This window comes from Leucoraja erinacea, chromosome 5, assembly GCF_028641065.1.
Source record: "Leucoraja erinacea ecotype New England chromosome 5, Leri_hhj_1, whole genome shotgun sequence".
Classification (NCBI taxonomy): Eukaryota; Metazoa; Chordata; class Chondrichthyes; order Rajiformes; family Rajidae; genus Leucoraja; species Leucoraja erinaceus.
This window is the reverse complement of record NC_073381.1, coordinates 56,592,761-56,609,919: the sequence shown is the minus strand read 5'-3', so window position 1 is coordinate 56,609,919 and position 17,159 is coordinate 56,592,761. Positions and strand designations below refer to the sequence as shown.

The 17,159-nt window shown below is 43.2% G+C and overlaps 1 protein-coding gene across 1 annotated transcript in view; it reads left to right on the top strand.

Moving 5' to 3' along the window:
- The window catches only part of rnf217 (ring finger protein 217), a 104,385-nt gene that overhangs the window by 57,350 nt on the left and 29,876 nt on the right, over positions 1-17,159 (top strand). The window contains exons 2-3 of the mRNA XM_055635678.1: positions 10,530-10,763; positions 14,296-14,460. Coding sequence (XP_055491653.1) covers positions 10,530-10,763; positions 14,296-14,460 — 399 coding nt within the window. The remainder of the gene's footprint in view (positions 1-10,529; positions 10,764-14,295; positions 14,461-17,159) is intronic.

Here is a 17,159-nt window from a genome sequence, read left to right as displayed (position 1 = left end):
TTTTCCCTGTCGGGTCTCGGCTGTCGTTGGGGCCTAGCACCGTGGAGCGGCCTCCAGCCTGAACGACCCGGGGGCTCGGGAGACTGCGGAGCTGCGGATCTGCGGACTCACCATCGTCGGGGGTGGCCGGCCTCGGAGCGTGGGGAGCGGCGGTGACTCGCTGCTGCGACTCGACTCCTGGGGCTCGGAGGCTCCAGCAACGCAGCCGCAGGTCCGGTGGACCGCGACATCGGGAGCTCGCGGGTCCGGGGGGAGAGAGAGAGAGACCGCTTCCCGGAGCTCCCGCAACGCGACTTCTCCAGCCCGTGTCACCCGGACCAGTACATTTTTAGCGCCCTTGGGGGCAACCTTGGACTTTTGGGAGCGGGGCCGTAAATCGCCCCGCCTAAAATGGCCGTGGGACTCATCATCGCCCGCCTTTATTTCTCATTTGCCTTCCATCACAGTGGCTTCACGATTTTTTGGGGTATGTCTGTAAGACAGTGTCTTTGTTTGTATGGCTGTGGAAACAACATTTCGTTTGAGTCTCACTGGGGCTCAAATATAATAAATAAATTTGTATTGTATTGTATTGTTAGTATAATATTATAATTATCTGGTGATTCCACTTTGAACCTGCCCAGTCCCCCCCCCCCCCCCCCCCCCCCCCCCCCCCCTCCCCATTTTTAGTCCCTTGCATCGTTGTGTACATATCCCTCATGTATTTTTATTTCTCATTTGCTGATCGTTCTTTGGGGAAAGCAGAGCAAATTGCAGTTGCAACACTTAAGAAGGTGTATAAGTGGGTGAAAATTATTGCCAGTAATCCGCTGCACATATTTTATTAATGCATAGTGAATTAAAAATCATGCAGATTGGATAAAGTTTGGATAAAATTAAATCAAAAACACTGAACAGGTCTTGCACTGCAAGATGTTAGTTAAAAGCCTCAACCCTACCTGGCCTGCAGCTAACATATATGAGGAGACCAGTTTCCTTCAGAGAGGTGTTGTCTTTAGCATTGCCCAGAAACTGTACCCTTTCAATGCTGATATTTTCAGCCCACGTCTGCTCGATTTTCTTCAACTGCAAACCCCTCCCGAACTCTTTTCTCACTTTTTCTGCAATAGTAGAAGATGGTAGGTGGGGCGTACTGTGCCACCCCCTGCACACCTTGGCACAGTAACGCCCCACAGTACGCCTTAGCACGGGACCTTCCCCATCTTGCCCACTCTTTAGGAGGGCTAAGCCTGGAAATGACAAATATACCTCTAGAACCTAGTTTGGGCACGTCCAGTCTAACAAAACTATATCCCCCACAGACCTATTTTTGCAGTGATTACTGAAGCATTTGAGTTTTAATTGTCTCCATGATACCAGACCAAGAGAGGATATTCTTCCCTGACGCCATCAGTAGCCATAGAAACCGAATAACAAATATTTGAAACCTACTTCCAGAAAGCCACATTGTTTGCTGAGTATTGTTATAGTATGCTCTGTGCATATAATCAACAACCCAGTGGTAAAGTTAGTTGAGAAAGTAGATTCTTAACTTCTCTCTAAACTGTGCCAACATAATCATTTGTTCGGCTAAAGTTAGAATGTGTCATTGACATATATACAAAAGTTGTGAAATGAATTAAATTGACTTACTTATTGAAATTTATCAAAATAGAAAATAACTTATAACATTGTAACTCTGACTGTGTGTTTAAATCAACATTGGAAATAAGTTATTTTGCCCTTTATGAATAATGGCCCAACCTTTACGGAGGCAAGTGAAACAAGCCAATCAGCCATAACTTAGGAGTGGTGACCAGAAGCATCTTTAAATAATTTAGTTTTAAAGAAGGTAAGCATTTGAGAATTGGGTCCAGGAAGATGGTTCAAAATTTGGAATCTGCTCACATTAGTGAAGCGATGAAAAGGAGTGATGCGTAAAATGTAAAAGATGGAACAGAACATTCAGGCGAACGTCAATAGTTCATTTTGAAAGAAGATGTGTTGATACTTTTATTCAAGTTTGAGTAAGACCTTGGATTAAAAATATTCAACTTTATAGCGTCAACTGTGTGGTTTTGCATTGGGTTTGGAATGAACTGTTCCAGGAACACAAGCTTCTTGAACTTTTAAGCAATTATGTCCTTCAACAGAATATGTACTTTAGCATTTGTTCAACCAAAGAACTTTGTAATATTTCTGCAAAGTTCAGTTAGTGTTTCCATTTCTGCACAATTCTGTCAAAGCTTGAACCTCTTAAAAGATCATATTGAATATAAATGGCTGCTGCTGGTGGCATTGCCTATCCTGAGGACTGCAAAGGTTTGTGGTGTCAAAGTGCTTGTCTACAAAGTCACATCACATGTTGGATGACACACATTTAGAAGTTCACAGCTACAATTTTCAGAGAATTGACTAGCAGTTGTTTTCAGGGCTCCTCAGAACTTGGCCCTCAAGAGTGGAAAAAACAGGCAGTTTGCGTGGTTAAAATAAATTGAATTACTATTGCTTTGAAGTTCACATGTCCCAATTTATTCCCAGAGTTCTGTTAGTCAAGGCCAGGGATCGGCAGCCTTGTTCTGTCTGCATAGGAGCCAGGACACATATCTGTGAACGGATGGCGGGCCACATTTATCGCCATGGTTAATAAATAATTAATAATAGTTTTAAAATTCGCACCAAAAATGGGACAAAAAGACAATTACCCCGCAACAAACTGCAACTAAAGTGCAACCCTGTGGCCGGAACGAGATTCCTCAACGCTGATGCTTCACTTTCCTCCAGCCCGCCCGCCGCTGGGCTCCCGAGGAAACCGCACTAGCACCGCCTCGTTGAAGCCGCTCTCAGCCCGTTTCAGTTACACACATGCCGCATAATGGGTTGGGGGGGGCACTTTCACTACGTGTGGTCGGGAAGAAGGAAGAGGGGTGGAAGGATAGGGATGGAGAGAGAGAGAGTCGACAGGTGTTGTGATATGGAATTGGCTGTGTGTGGGAACTATTCTCGGATAAGTGTTTTGTGTGTGTGTGATGTGTTACGCCTGTGGGTTGCATGATTTCAGGTTATGGGCCGAATCCGGCCTGTAGGCCGCTGGACAATGCTTTCCAGAAATGAAATTCAGCAATAACACCGAACTGATATATTTGCAAGTCAAGAATATTGATCATGATACCACTGGCCATTTGAAGTATTAATCTGGGAAAACCTATTATATTAAGCAAATTATTATATTATATCAAGCCGGAGGGCACATGCGAGTGTTAGTGATTCCATGGTCCTGCTTCTTTTGCGCCTTGATGAAGGAGATCATGGGGTTTGGGTGTTGCTGCTGGAGAAGCAAGGTGTGGAAATGCAGTGCATTTTGCAGATGGCATACAATGCAGCCATTGAGTAAGATTGGTGGAGGGAATGAACATTCAGGGTGCTAGATGGTGTGCCAATTAAACAGGCTGCTTTTTCCGAGATGGCACTGATCTTCCAGGCAAGTGAAGAATATGTCGTCACATTCCTGACTTCCACTTGACAGGTGCCGGAATGGTCTCAAGTCTCAAGAAGGTATGAGCTGAGCAATTCATTGGAGGATTCCCAGCCTCTGGCACGCTCCTTAACCATATTATTTATGCAGCTGGTTCAGTTGAGTTTCTGGTCAATGGTGACCACCAGATTATTGATTATGGGGTACTCGACCAAGATAATGTCATTGAATGTCAGTGGAATGTGGTTACATTTTCACTTGTTGGGATGGTCATTGCCTGGCTCTGTTTTGATGAGAATGTTTAGTGTTGCCATTTTGTTTTATGAAAATGGAAAATAAATGATTGTGGAATGCAATGTACCAAAGTTTAACATATTGTCTGCAGAGTATGATTCCGTGATCATGGCTCTGCTTGTCTGCAGAGCAGTTCTCTCTGTGGATAGTGAGGAGGATTTTGCAGGATTTACTTTGTTGTGTCCAAATTCAGTATCTAAGTCGATGTTGGGTGGTCCACAAAATGTTCTTTATTTTCTATTTAAACATAGAGGGGACGTAACGCCTGGCTAGGCAATTTCAGAGGGCATTTAGGAGTCAACCAAATGGGTTGGTGGTGCGTTCCATGGAGGCCTGGATCGGTAAGAATGGTAGATTTCTAACCTTAAGGTACACAAGTGGGTCTTCAATGGACAATCCAATACTTTTAATGATCATCATCATTTTATCTGTTCCTTTTCCTCACACCAATTCCATATTAAACTCAGATGAGTGAGAGCAGGATAGAGATATTAACCAAGGCTGGAGGTGTTAACTGGAGAAGACAAAAGAGTATAAACGGTGGGATCTGTTAACAAAGGAATGCGAGGAATGACATGTTGAACCAGAAGGAGTGATGGTGGGGAAAGGGGATCTGGCGGGGAAGGGAGTGGGAGTAGTAAGACGGAGGACCGGAGTAGTAATCCATATCGAGAGCACCGACTGCAGTAGAAGGGGTGGGTTGCAAGGCCATTTTAAGTTTTGTTTAAAGTCTAACATTTTTAAATGACACATTCTCAAGTCTTAACATTCAAATGAAAAATCAAGACTCACTAAGTGTAATGCAACCGCTCTTGTCAAAAGTCTTTCAGCTTGTCATTCTCGTTGAAACTTTACAGCTCTACCATAACATCCTGTTTGAAATCGTTAATAGTTTTCCCTCTTTGCCACAGTACAAAGACCAGTTATTCAAAGACACCAGTGACATCATGCTATTTTACCTTATTATTCTCTCTGGCAGTTGACCTGCTGCTCAGTGCCATTCACCCTCACTGCCCAGCTCTTTTTGTAACCTCTTTATAACCATATAACAATTACAGCATGGAAACAGGCCATCTCGGCCCTTCTAGTCCGTGCCGAACTATCTGGATCCTTCACAATCATCTGAAGCCAATGCCATTTTGTGATGGTGTGATTTCATTAACAGAATTGAAGCAGCTCTTTGCAAAAATAAAGTTAGAATTACAATTCCCGATAATGCTTGGAAAAGAATTATGGTACCCTTTTCTAATTTCTTCAATATGTCGTCATTCACCTTCTTTCCTTGTGAAAGTCTATGAAAGTAAGCATGCAGGTACAGCAGGCAGTGAAGAAAGCGAATGGCATGTTGGCCTATGTAACAAGAGTAGTCAGGTATAGGAGCAAAGAGGTCCTTCTGCAGTTGTACAGAGCCCTAGTGAGACCACACCTGGAGGATTGTGTGCAGTTTTGGTCCACTAATTTGAGGAAGGACATTCTTGCTATTGAGGGAGTGCAGCGTAGGTTTACAAGGTTAATTCCTGGGATGGCGGGACTGTCATATGCTGAGAGAATGGAGCGGCTGGGCTTGTACACTCTGGAGTTTCAGATTCAGATTCAGATTCAGATTCAATTTTAATTGTCATTGTCAGTGTACAGTACAGAGACAACAAAATGCATTTAGCATCTCCCTGGAAGAGCGACATAGCAAATGATTTGAATAAATAATAATAAGTGTCCGGGGAGGGTGGTGATTGGCAGTCACCGAGGTACGTTGTTGAGTAGAGTGACAGCCGCCGGGAAGAAGCTGTTCCTCGACTTGCTGGTTCGGCAACGGAGAGACCTGTAGCGCCTCCCGGATGGTAGGAGGGTAAACAGTCCATGGTTGGGGTGAGAGCAGTCCTTGGCAATGCTGAGCGCCCTCCGCAGACAGCGCTTGCTTTGGACAGACTCAATGGAGGGGAGCGAGGAACCGGTGATGCGTTGGGAAATTTTCACCACCCTCTGCAATGCCTTCCGGTCGGAGACAGAGCAGTTGCCATACCATACTGTGATGCAGTTGGTAAGGATGCTCTCGATGGTGCAGCGGTAGAAGTTCACCAGGATCTGAGGAGACAGATGGACCTTCTTCAGTCTCCTCAGGAAGAAGAGACGCTGGTGAGCCTTCTTGATCAGAGTTGAGGTAATGTGGGTCCAAGAGAGGTCATCGGAGATGTTGACTCCCAGGAACCTGAAGCTAGAAACACGTTCCACCTCCGTCCCGTTAATGTGGATGGGGGTGTGCGTGCCGCCTCTGGACTTCCTGACGTCTACAATGAGCTCCTCGGTCTTCCTGGAGTTAAGGGCCAGGTTGTTGTCAGCGCACCATGCTGCTAAGTGCTGGACCTCCTCCCTGTAGGCCAACTCATCGTTGTTGCTGATGAGGCCAATCACCGTTGTATCATCTGCATACTTGATGATGGTGTTAGTACCATGTACAGGTGTGCAGTCATAGGTGAAGAGGAAGTAGAGGAGGGGGCTCAGCACACAGCCCTGTGGAACACCAGGTGAGGGTTGAAGAGTTTAGAAGGATGAGAGGGCATCTTATTGAAACATATAAGATTGTTAAGGGTTTGGACACGCTAGAGGCAGGAAACATGTTCCCGATGTTGGGGGAGTCCAGAACCAGGGGCCACAGTTTAAGAATAAGGGGTAAGCCATTTAGAACGGAGACGAGGAAACACTTTTTCTCACAGAGAGTGGTGAGTCTGTGGAATTCTCTGCCTCAGAGGGGGTGGAGGCCGGTTCTCTGGATACTTTCAAGAGAGAGCTAGATAGGGCTCTTAAAGATAGCAGAGTCAGGGGATATGGGGAGAAGGCAGGACGGGGTACTGATTGGGGATGATCAGCCATGTTCACATTGAATGGCGGTGCTGGCACGAAGGACCGAATGGCCTACTTCTGCACCTATTGTCTATTGTCTATTGTGTTGAATCTTCTGTACTAAAATTGTACTTTTGACTCCTGGTTATGCCCAGGAAAAGGAAACATGCATCAGAATTTGTATCATTATTTTTTTTTTTTTAATCAGCTCTTCCTATCCTACCCTATTTATCCTTTCCTATCCTACTCGTGATGTGGGCACAAATGATGCTTATATCTGGATCCAGTCTCATTGCAAGGATTAGGTTAGTGACCCATTTTGCAGACCTAACCAACTGGAATTCGAACATAGTTCTTTTGATGATTTTGACTGTAGCAATAGCCCAGCAAAACTAAGAGATTAAATAGTCTACCAAGACCCAATACATCAAAGTGTGTAAAGATTGAATAAAGCAAGCCAACAACATTTTAGTTATTGTATGTTACAAACCGCACCAGTTTAATGTGAATTCACAGTGACTTGCTAAACTCCTTTTTCTTTGAACAAGTGTTGCCATATTTTTCCCACAGCTCTGCATGGAAAAAGTTGGTGTATTTCAACCCCTCTCTCCTCTAAGCAGATTTAAAGTTGCAGTTGGATAAATGAAAGAGAAATAGGCAGCAGATTATGCCATGGATCAGGATTTGAGAATGACCGTTAACAGGGAAGATTTTCATTCAGCCCATGTCCAAATATTTGATAGGTTCTCTGGTGTTAAACTATATTTGCATTCAGCTAAATACAACTCAGTTATAAAATTGTTTACTGCTTTGCTGATTTAGTTTTTTTTAATCATGCAGAATGCTGGCATAACTTACCAAGTCAGTATTTATCGCCCGTATCTAATTGACTTGGTTAGATCTCGTAAGATGCTGGTGAGCTGCATTCTTGAATTCTTCCCTTCCATAAACTGTTCCCACAGTGTTGATATAGTTCAAAGAATTTAGCTTAATGACAACGCGGGAAGGGCAAAACTTTTCTGAGTCTCGAAGGTGTGTGACAATGCAGAATATTTATGGGTATTGGTGTTCCTAAACAGTTTCTATCCTTGTCCTCCAAAAAAGTATGTCAGGTGCTATTGAAGAAGCCTTGAAATCAACACCAATATCTTCATGAAGTTTGAAGGCAATGCTCCTGGAATTTACTCTGCAGCCTATGGTGTGCCTGTTCTTGGGTGAATGCTCAGCTTTGCGGATCAAAAGTGGCAAATAATTAAATGTTGAGGAGACGTTATAAACTGCTTGTCTTGATGGAGTTTGTCATTACGTGATCTAACAAATGTCACTTCCAAGCATCAACCCTGAATGGTGTCTGGGCCTTGTGTGTGAGGCTAGAAACAGCTCCATTAAATTGAGCTCAACATGATACAGTCACCATTGAACATCACCACATCCAGAACTATGATGGAATGGATGTTATTTGTGAAATGCCTGAAGACATTAGGGTTAATGACTTCTTCTGTCAGTCTGAAGATGGGTCTCGACCCGAAACGTCACCATTCCTTCTCTCCAGAGATGCTGCCTGTCCCGCTGACTTACTCCAGCATTCTGTGTTTACCTAGGGCTAATGATTTTACCCGTTGACCGTTATATAGCAATATTTTGTTTGTAAAACAATTGGTCTCCTTCACCGCTTAATGCCATGTGATTCAAGCCAAGAGAGATTTTAACAATATCTTCAATTTTCTTGGAGCATGATGCTAACTTGATGTTAAGAATGGTAACTTTGTCCTCACCTGCAAATCAACTCTGATATTAATGTTTGCTTGAATGTGGTCTGGAGTTGAGTACTCTTTGTGGAATCCAAGTTATGTGCCGGAGAATTGATCGTTGGTAAATGTACCTTCCCGGCATATTACATGATGTCTTTCACGATTTTGCTGATCAGGTGGTAAATCACCAGATTTCATTTGCAATATGGGTGCACAATCTTTTATCCGAAAGCCTTGGGACCAGACACTTTTCGTAATTCGGAATTTGTCGGCCTTCGGAATGGAAATTTTTTAGCGTAGGTTTTAATGGCTGGCTCAGTGGTAGAGTGCTCGGCTCATATCCACAAGGTCGCGAGTTTGCGCCTTGATCCCAGCAGTTCCTCGGTCGCGAGTTTGAGTCTTCAATGTAGTTTTTTCTTGCAGAATAAATGTCTGTATGAAATGCAGTGTGTTGAATGAATTCCTGAATTTGTAAATGTGACCGCAGCATTGAATCACCTCCCGCACTCATGTCACCCTAGCGGGGCTACATGCCCTTAGGCGTCCTAAGGCGACATTTTCACACTCTTATATCCGTGTGCAGCAGAGGCGACGTGCGTTTGGCGCCAAACGTGAGCTTTGGTGTGCAGACGACATCCTGGAAAAAATGTCCGGTTTCTTCCAGGTAGGCGATATACCCTCCCGGGCAATATACCCTCCATTTTTCTTTTATGAAGGATATTTAGTTCCCCTTTCTTCCAGGACCGACCGGAGGTTCCGCTGTCACCTCTGCGGGCCGCCCTCAGTGAACGTCCTGTCTCCCTGTCCCTGGGATAGCAGGGGGTGATCAAACAGCACAATACCCCCCTCCCCCTCCAACTACAGAGGAATCCGCTCCCCGATGGGCCGCTACGATGACGTGGCAGTTCGCCCACAGCTCGAGCTGCGCGACCCCAAGAACAAGACGTACCTTGCAAACGATCAGCTTCTGCCCATACGGGGAGCGTGTTCCTCTGGAGTTGGAGCGGGGCTGGGCTGGAGTTGCTGATCTGGGATCTCCGTGCTTGCAGTGGGCCTGGGGGTTGGTGTCCCGATGAGGGGGCACAGCTCGGGCTGTGGGCGAACTGCCACTTGTCGCCGTAGTGGCCCATCGGGGAGCGGCTTCTGGTGGTCCTGATGTCTCCGGCCAGTTTGCAGTTTTCCTCTGGAGTTAGAACGGGGCTGGGCTGCTGCTAGCTGTGGGTCTCTGGGATCTCCGTGCTTGCAGTGGGCCTGGGGGTCGGTGTCCCGTTGGTCCTGACGTCTCCGGTGACTGGCATTGTATCCTGGCATCGCCGACGTGAAGAGGGGAGGGAAGGGGTCACACACATGGCCGGGAAGCAGAGGGGTGTAGGTGGGGTGAAACTGAAGGGAGCGACAATCTGCTGCTCCCTGCCCACTGAGTTAAAAAGTTCCCACGCAAGATTCACGATACACTGTGTATCGTGAGTCTACCGTGGGAACTTTTTAACTCAGCGGGCAGGCAGCAGCATATTGTCAATTATTAACCCTCCCGCGCAATATACCCTCACCTTCTCTTTTATGAATGGGGATTTAGTTCCCCTTTCTTCGAGGACTGACCGGAGGTTCCGCTGTCACCTCTACGGGCCGCCCTCGGTGAACGTTTTCAAGGACCTTTCTTCAAGGACCGAAAAAATGTCCGCTATTCGGAGGTTTTCGTTATTTGGATCTTCGGATAAAAGGTTGTGCACCTGTAGTAACTTCTTAATCACAGTGCCCTCCATAATGTCTGGGACAAAGACCCATCATTTATTTATTTGCCTCTGTACTACACAATTAGAGATTGTAATAGAAAAAAATCACATGTGGTTAAGTGCACATTGTCAGATTTTAATGAAGGCCATTTTTATACATTCCCTTAGAGAGGAAAGCAAAACTTTCTTTAGATATATAAAGAGTAAGAAAGAGGACAGCAGACTGCTGGATACCTGCCAATGGGGAATAAAGAATTGGCAGGTGAATTGAATACATTTTTTGTGTCTGTCTTTACTACCGTTACCCAAGTTATCTGACTTGTCACTACTAACCAAACTGGTACAAAAATAAAGGCATTTTCTCCCAATGCAGTATGTTGTGTAAGTGAGCTGCAGTTTTGACTCATTGAATGTGTGAAACACCTAACTTCTCCAAACCATTGTCTTCCATGTTTGCAGGTGCAACTGGGAAGAGCAGAGATAAAATGCCCCATTACTGAGTGCAGCAAATATATGGATGAAAGCACTGTCATCTCCAATTTGCCTCGTGATGATATTGTCAAGTACAGCTACTTCCTGGAGCTCAGTAGGATGGATTCGAGCACAAAACCCTGTCCTCAGTGTAAGCACTTCACTACTTTCCGACTGAAAAGCAACATTCCAAACCCCACAAAATCAGAGAACAAGTTCAAAGTGAGTGGCATTCTCTCCTATTTTGTTCCGCACTTCATAGCATTGGATTAAAGAGTAAGAATTCAGCTGTGGATTTCTGCGGTGTGGGGTTAAAATATTTAGCAATAATATTTGAAGCAAAGTATTGAAGCAATGAATTAGTATTGAAGCTAACAATGGCCTTGGGGACTGTTCTGGGGTAAACAATAACCTTAATGTACGCATTGATTTTTCTTGCACTTTTCCTTAAGTGACCAATGTGCTTGAGATATTTCCCTTTATAATAATTTTAATATGCCTCTTGATGGATGGATCAAGCTACAACAAAAGTGGTATTTTATGAAAATATTGTGCGGGAGCAACTTGCCCATCATTCCTGGAGAGTAGCAGAGCATACTTACAAGAACATACAAAATATTACTGCAAATAAAAAATACAGCTGACCAGAGAAAATCCAAGAGGCGGGCACTAAGTTAGATTGCAGAAAGCGAGAGAAGAGTTTAACAGCATATGAGGTTTGCAAAGCTATAAAGCACCTTAGAAACATCGAGTGACACATCACAGAAACGGGTCCTTCGGTCCACCACATCCATGGCGACCTTTTTTTGCACATGTACACAAATCCTATTTTCTCACATTATGACTATCCTACTCTGTCCCTATTTAAGTGTTTATTTTAATTACTCTTAAGCATAGTAATTGTATCTGATTCCATCATCTACACTATCATTCGTTCCAGATATCATCCCGAAAAACACCTTTACATTTCTTGCCTTTTATGTGCGTGTGTTTTTGATACCCTTACCATGGGGACATGTTTTTTTAAACTATCTACCATATCTATGACTCTCATAATGTTATGTGTTTCTAACAGGTCACCCCGACAACCAGAATTGCAGATAATATTCCAAGAAACATAGGTTCATAGAAATTATCTGTAAGGTTGGCCATCGGCCCTTCCAACTTTTATCAATTGATCATGGCTGATCATCCACATCAGGCAGGCCGTACCTGCCTTCTCTCCACCACCATATGCGTTAGTCACAAGGGCCACATCTAACTCCCTCTTTAATAAAATGAACTGGCTTACAGAAGACCCTCTTTTGCAGAAATTCCAGAGATTCACCACTCTCTCTGTGGGGAATTCTAATCTGCAGAGAAAAGACCCTCAATCTTAAAAGTGACCCCTGTCCCCCTAACATCGGGAATTCAATCTTCCTAATGGAGCCTGTTCAGACACCAGGAAAGCTCCTTGCCATATTGAAAGTCTCAATTTCTAAATTTGTTGTTTTTAAACATGCATGCTAGTTTCAAAAAATATTTTGTATAATTTTAGCAACTTAAGGGACCAATAAACCCAAAAAGGCAATTTGTTTATTTGTGGGAATGAAGAGGATGGTCTCACCATTGCAGAACCTCTTGCTCCTATACTCAAATCCTTTTCCAATGAAAGGAAATGTGCCTGCTGCAGAATTACTATTTTACCATGACATCAGGTCTCAGCTGAGCAATTTGGTTTAGATGAATCTTTCCTGTATGAGTGCCACAAATTACCTCACATTTATCCACATTATACTGATTGCAAGTTTTGCTACAGCTATCCAAGTCAATCAGCAGTGCTGTCAGTCTCTGCCATGAACACTACTGCCTGCCATATTGCCTGTCCTGACTCTCTGGTTAGGCTTGCCTTGTAGGCCTTCTTGCAAGGTGCGTTTCACACTATTACAGAAATCTTACAGAAGACCAATTTGGGACACCCAATGTATTCTGTGGGCAATTTCTCTCGTATATCAGGGCATCAATCAAAAGCTTTGCCAAAAAATTAGGAATTGAATTTCCATGGATGTTCAGACACCCAGCAAAACTCCTTGCCAGATTGAAAGTTTATCATGCTTGTTGTTTTTTAAATAATGTGCTGTACTATAAAATCAATATTTGCAAGAGTCTTGTGTCTGCACTCTTTTAACCATATAACCATATAACAATTTACAGCATTTGTTATTTGTGGGAATGAAGAGGCCATCTCGGCCCTACATTTCTGTGCCGAACAAATTTCTTTTAAATCAGTCCCAGCTGAGCAACACTCATACCATAACCCTGTATGAGTGCCCTTCATCATCCATATGCCAGATTGCAATTTTTTACAGCTGAAATGCTGATCTCAATGAAACGGCTGCCTGCCTTCCTCCTCTCTGGTTAGGATGTTGTTAGGTTGCAAGGTTTTACACGGTACAGTAAGCACAATAATTTGGGACACCCAATGTATTCAAATGCACCTCTCTCGTATATCAGGGCATTTGAAGCTTTGCTTTCAATTGCCAATGAATCATAATTATTACAGCAAACTACCAAGGACTATCATGCTTGTACTTTTAAATAATGTGCTGTACTATAAAATCAATATTTGCAAGAGTCTTGTGTCTGCACTCTTTTCATATCAGTGACTGCCACAGAATGCCATTAAATATGGCTGAAAATATTGTTCTTGGTGTCTGGGGGAAGCATCTTTCCAGATGTGTTGCAATGACTGGTGCCTGGAAAGATAGCATAACTCTTTATGATGTGATGTTAGTCATTGACCAGTGGTACATTAATGGATTGGAATTCCTTCCTGGTCGTGATTTCAAGCTCATTGAAGTATAAATATGATGTTGGTTTTATGTGCCATTTTTATCCTTGTACTTTGGGAAATTCAGCAACACAATAAAATTTGAATAGACCTTCACACTAATGTTGCTGTTTAGTTGGAAAGAAGATAGAAATATAAGCAATGCCAACAGAAGGTTTCAACATTGGGAGTTGTTGCTGATAGTGCTTTCCCCACATTTTTTTATTAGATGCAGATCTCTCTGAATAGATTATACCTGACCATAATTGCTTGCTCGGTACAAGAAAGCATGAAGTGAAACTGCTACTGAAATTGTTCCTATTCCCTTTCCTTCGATTGCCTATTTAACCTATGCCACAATCCTGTTAATTGCTTCTTAATCAATCCCCATCTCCGATCGTGCATTTCACAGACTCAGACGGTTTCTCTCGCTGTTGGTTCCAGATTTCTATCTTTGGCTTTGTACTTGGGTCCCTCCATTTACCTGCATCTACTTCCACTCCATACTTATACCCTAGTCTTTGGGGGCGGGGTTGTCATTTTCATCTCCCTACTCTCACCTGAGAATAGTTTTAATACGTCTGATATTCGCTTCATAGAATCTGCTGTTCTAACAAAAAGAGTTCCAATGAAAACATAGGATGTTCACGTAGTTCTGACGACAGGGGGAGAAGGCAGAAACGGGATACTGATTGGGGATGATCAGCCATGATCACATTGAATGGCGGTGCTGGCTCAATGGGCCGAATGGCCTACTCCTGCACCTATTGTCTATTGACAGAATCCTATAGATTACTCCCAGGACGCTGGGAGCTTGATATATTTAAATTGGCAGTCTTGTGTTATACTGTTAGGTCTGGTTCTTATTTTGCAGATCACTGAAGAATTTCCCTTCACCTTCATACCAGTTTTATTGTGTAATTTTTTTCTTCCTTGATCCTACAGATTCAATGTCCGGTGTGCCAATTTGTTTGGTGCTTTAAGTGCCACTCTCCTTGGCATGAAGGCTTAAATTGCAAGGAATACAGAAAGGGGGACAAACTGTTACGTCACTGGGCCAGTGAGATTGAACATGGCCAAAGAAATGCTCAGAAATGCCCAAAATGCAAGGTTGGTTCAAACTTGGGGACACTAAGAACCGCAGATACTGTGCAAAACACTAAGTGCAGCGTCTGAGCAGGAAATGGACATGTGGCATTTTGGGTTGGTACCCTTCTTCGGACTGATGGACGGGGGAGAAAGCTGCAAAAGAGAGGGGTGGTGGAACAAAGCCTGGCAAGTGATGTGGATTGACAGATGAGTGGAATAAATGACAGGCCAGAGGTGAAAAGATAAGTGTCAGAAAAGAGAGGATGAGGATGAGTGAAATGTAAAGTCAGAGGGAGGGATAGCACTGGAAGGGCGTGGGAGGTAAAGAGAAGGGATAAAAAGTAAGTAGATGACCCGGGAATGGACGATGAGTCTATAGTGGAGGGGAAGGAGCGAAGTGGATGGGGTGTGGTGAGATACGTTGTGAGAGAAATGTGTATGCACTAGAGTGGGGTGGGCACAGATGTGGGTAGCACGTATAACTTGACATCAGAGAATTCAATGTTCATACCATTGGGTTATAAACTACCGAAGCAGACTATAAGGTAGTATATTTAAAGTTTGCGTGTGGCCTTTCTCTGGCAATGGAGAAACAGAACAGAATTGTCGTTATAGGAAGGGGGGTTAAAATGGTTAACAACCAGCAAATCCAGCCAACCTTGGGGTAGAGAGTGCAAGTGTTTGGTGCAATGACCACCTAGTGCTTGGTGTTACTGATGGTGCAGTTGTTTGATAATTCCTGTGTTCTGAACTTTACCACAGAATACAGGTACATTTTCCACTTGTAAACTGCTCTTCTATGCCTCCCACAACCCAAGTCATGCACATGTGTATGTTCGTACAAAATATTGAAAGAGCAAATTATTATTGTTGATTGAATCTGAAGTCCATTTGAGTGGTATTTGATGGTTGCTGCATGAATGTCACTGACTACTTTGGAAATATGGTGCTTATTGCAATGATTGACACGTGATTAGTTGTTGGAGTTTAGTGTTCACACTCTCATATGTGAGTGCCTTTACTCTGTTATGCCCCTGCCCCACTTAGGAAACCTGAACGGAAACCTCTGGAGACTTTGTGCCCCACCCAAGGTTTCCGTGAGGTTCTCAGAGGTTTTTGTCAGTCTCCCTACCTGCTTCTACTACCTGCAACCACCTGCGACCTCCGGGAACCGCACGGAAACCAAAGGTTCCAGAGGTTTCCGTTCAGGTTTCTTAAGTGGGACAGGGGCATTATTGTGTAAAAGGTGACCACATCATGTTTCCTTTGTATGGATTCGGGACTGTCCAACCTTTTGGCTAAAAGTCATTGTCAAAGAACCTGCAATGTCATTGTGGACCCATGATTCCTTCCAACGAGTTATTAGAATATGACCCTGTGATCCAAGGATTTTTTTACAGTAGATCAGAGGAGTCAGCAGAATTTGAGTCGATAATGCTCTGCTCATGATGAACGAATGGCAATTCAATATGCACAAAGACAGGGAGTACTTAATCTGCAACAATTTTACAACTTCAGTCACTAGCTCAATTGATCTTGAATGGATATTGGTTTTTCATGTATGTAATTGTTTCCCTATGTCAAAAACAGAACTTTGCTGCTAATTAACTAATAAACGTTCAATGTTTTTGCTTCATTGCCCTTATAGTATCAGCTGGTTTCTGTATCGCGTAGGACAGTGATACCTTGACCTGAAGATTTTTTTTGTTGTAAAGGCAATTGTGTGCAACCAGTTCAAATGATTATGGATTTTTTTTTTTTTTGTAAGTTGCATTTAACTCAGATCATATATCTCTGATATTTGATATGTTTTGAAAGTTATAGATTGGTCTGGGTACAAAATTGTGTATGTATGCAGCATGCATTAACTGCTATTCAAATTTTATACCAATTGTGCTTGTTTGCAGGGTTTTGTAGAGATACTAAAACAGAATTGGTTAAGTAGAAATGGCCCACTGTTCTCGATTGTAGAATTACTTTTAAAACACAAAGTATGTGCTATAACACCAGGATACACGCTCAACCGAGTAAACCAAGCCCAGTGCCAATGTAGTATCTAAACTGCTTATGCAAATGTGTTATAGGACAGTAACTAGCTCCAAATTTGGTAATAAGCTATCTATATTGGGCGGCACAGCGGTAGAGTTGCTGCTTTGCAGCGCTTGCAGTGCCGGAGACCTTGGTTCGATCCCGACCATGTGCGCTGTCTGTACAGAGTTTGTACGTTCTCCCAGTGACCGCGTGGGCTTTCTCCGAGATCTTCGGTTTCCTCCCACACTCCAAAGACTTAAGTAGGTAAATTGGCTTGGAAATGTTAAAAAAAATTTGTCCCTAGTGTGTGTAGGATAGTGTTAATGTGCGGGGATCGCTGGTAGGCGCGGACCCGACGAACCGAAGGGCCTGTTTCCGCACTGTATCTCTAAACTAAACTAGTATAAAATAATTCCACTTTTTTTTCAATAATTTAAAATCGGAATACTCCCAGTTTTAATCAGTTATGAAAAATGCTGTATTTTAAAATGTTAGACCATATTAGTAAAATACACCTTATTTACCATCCTTAAAAAATATTGACTTTTTAAAATAAAACAATTAATAAACGTTAAAGCTACTTGTTTGCAGTGGGGTCATGGGAGATTTGATTTTCGCTGTTATCATACCGGTAAATGATAAAAACAGAATGCTTTGTCTATCAAAACGAAAATTCAGTTAAAGGGACA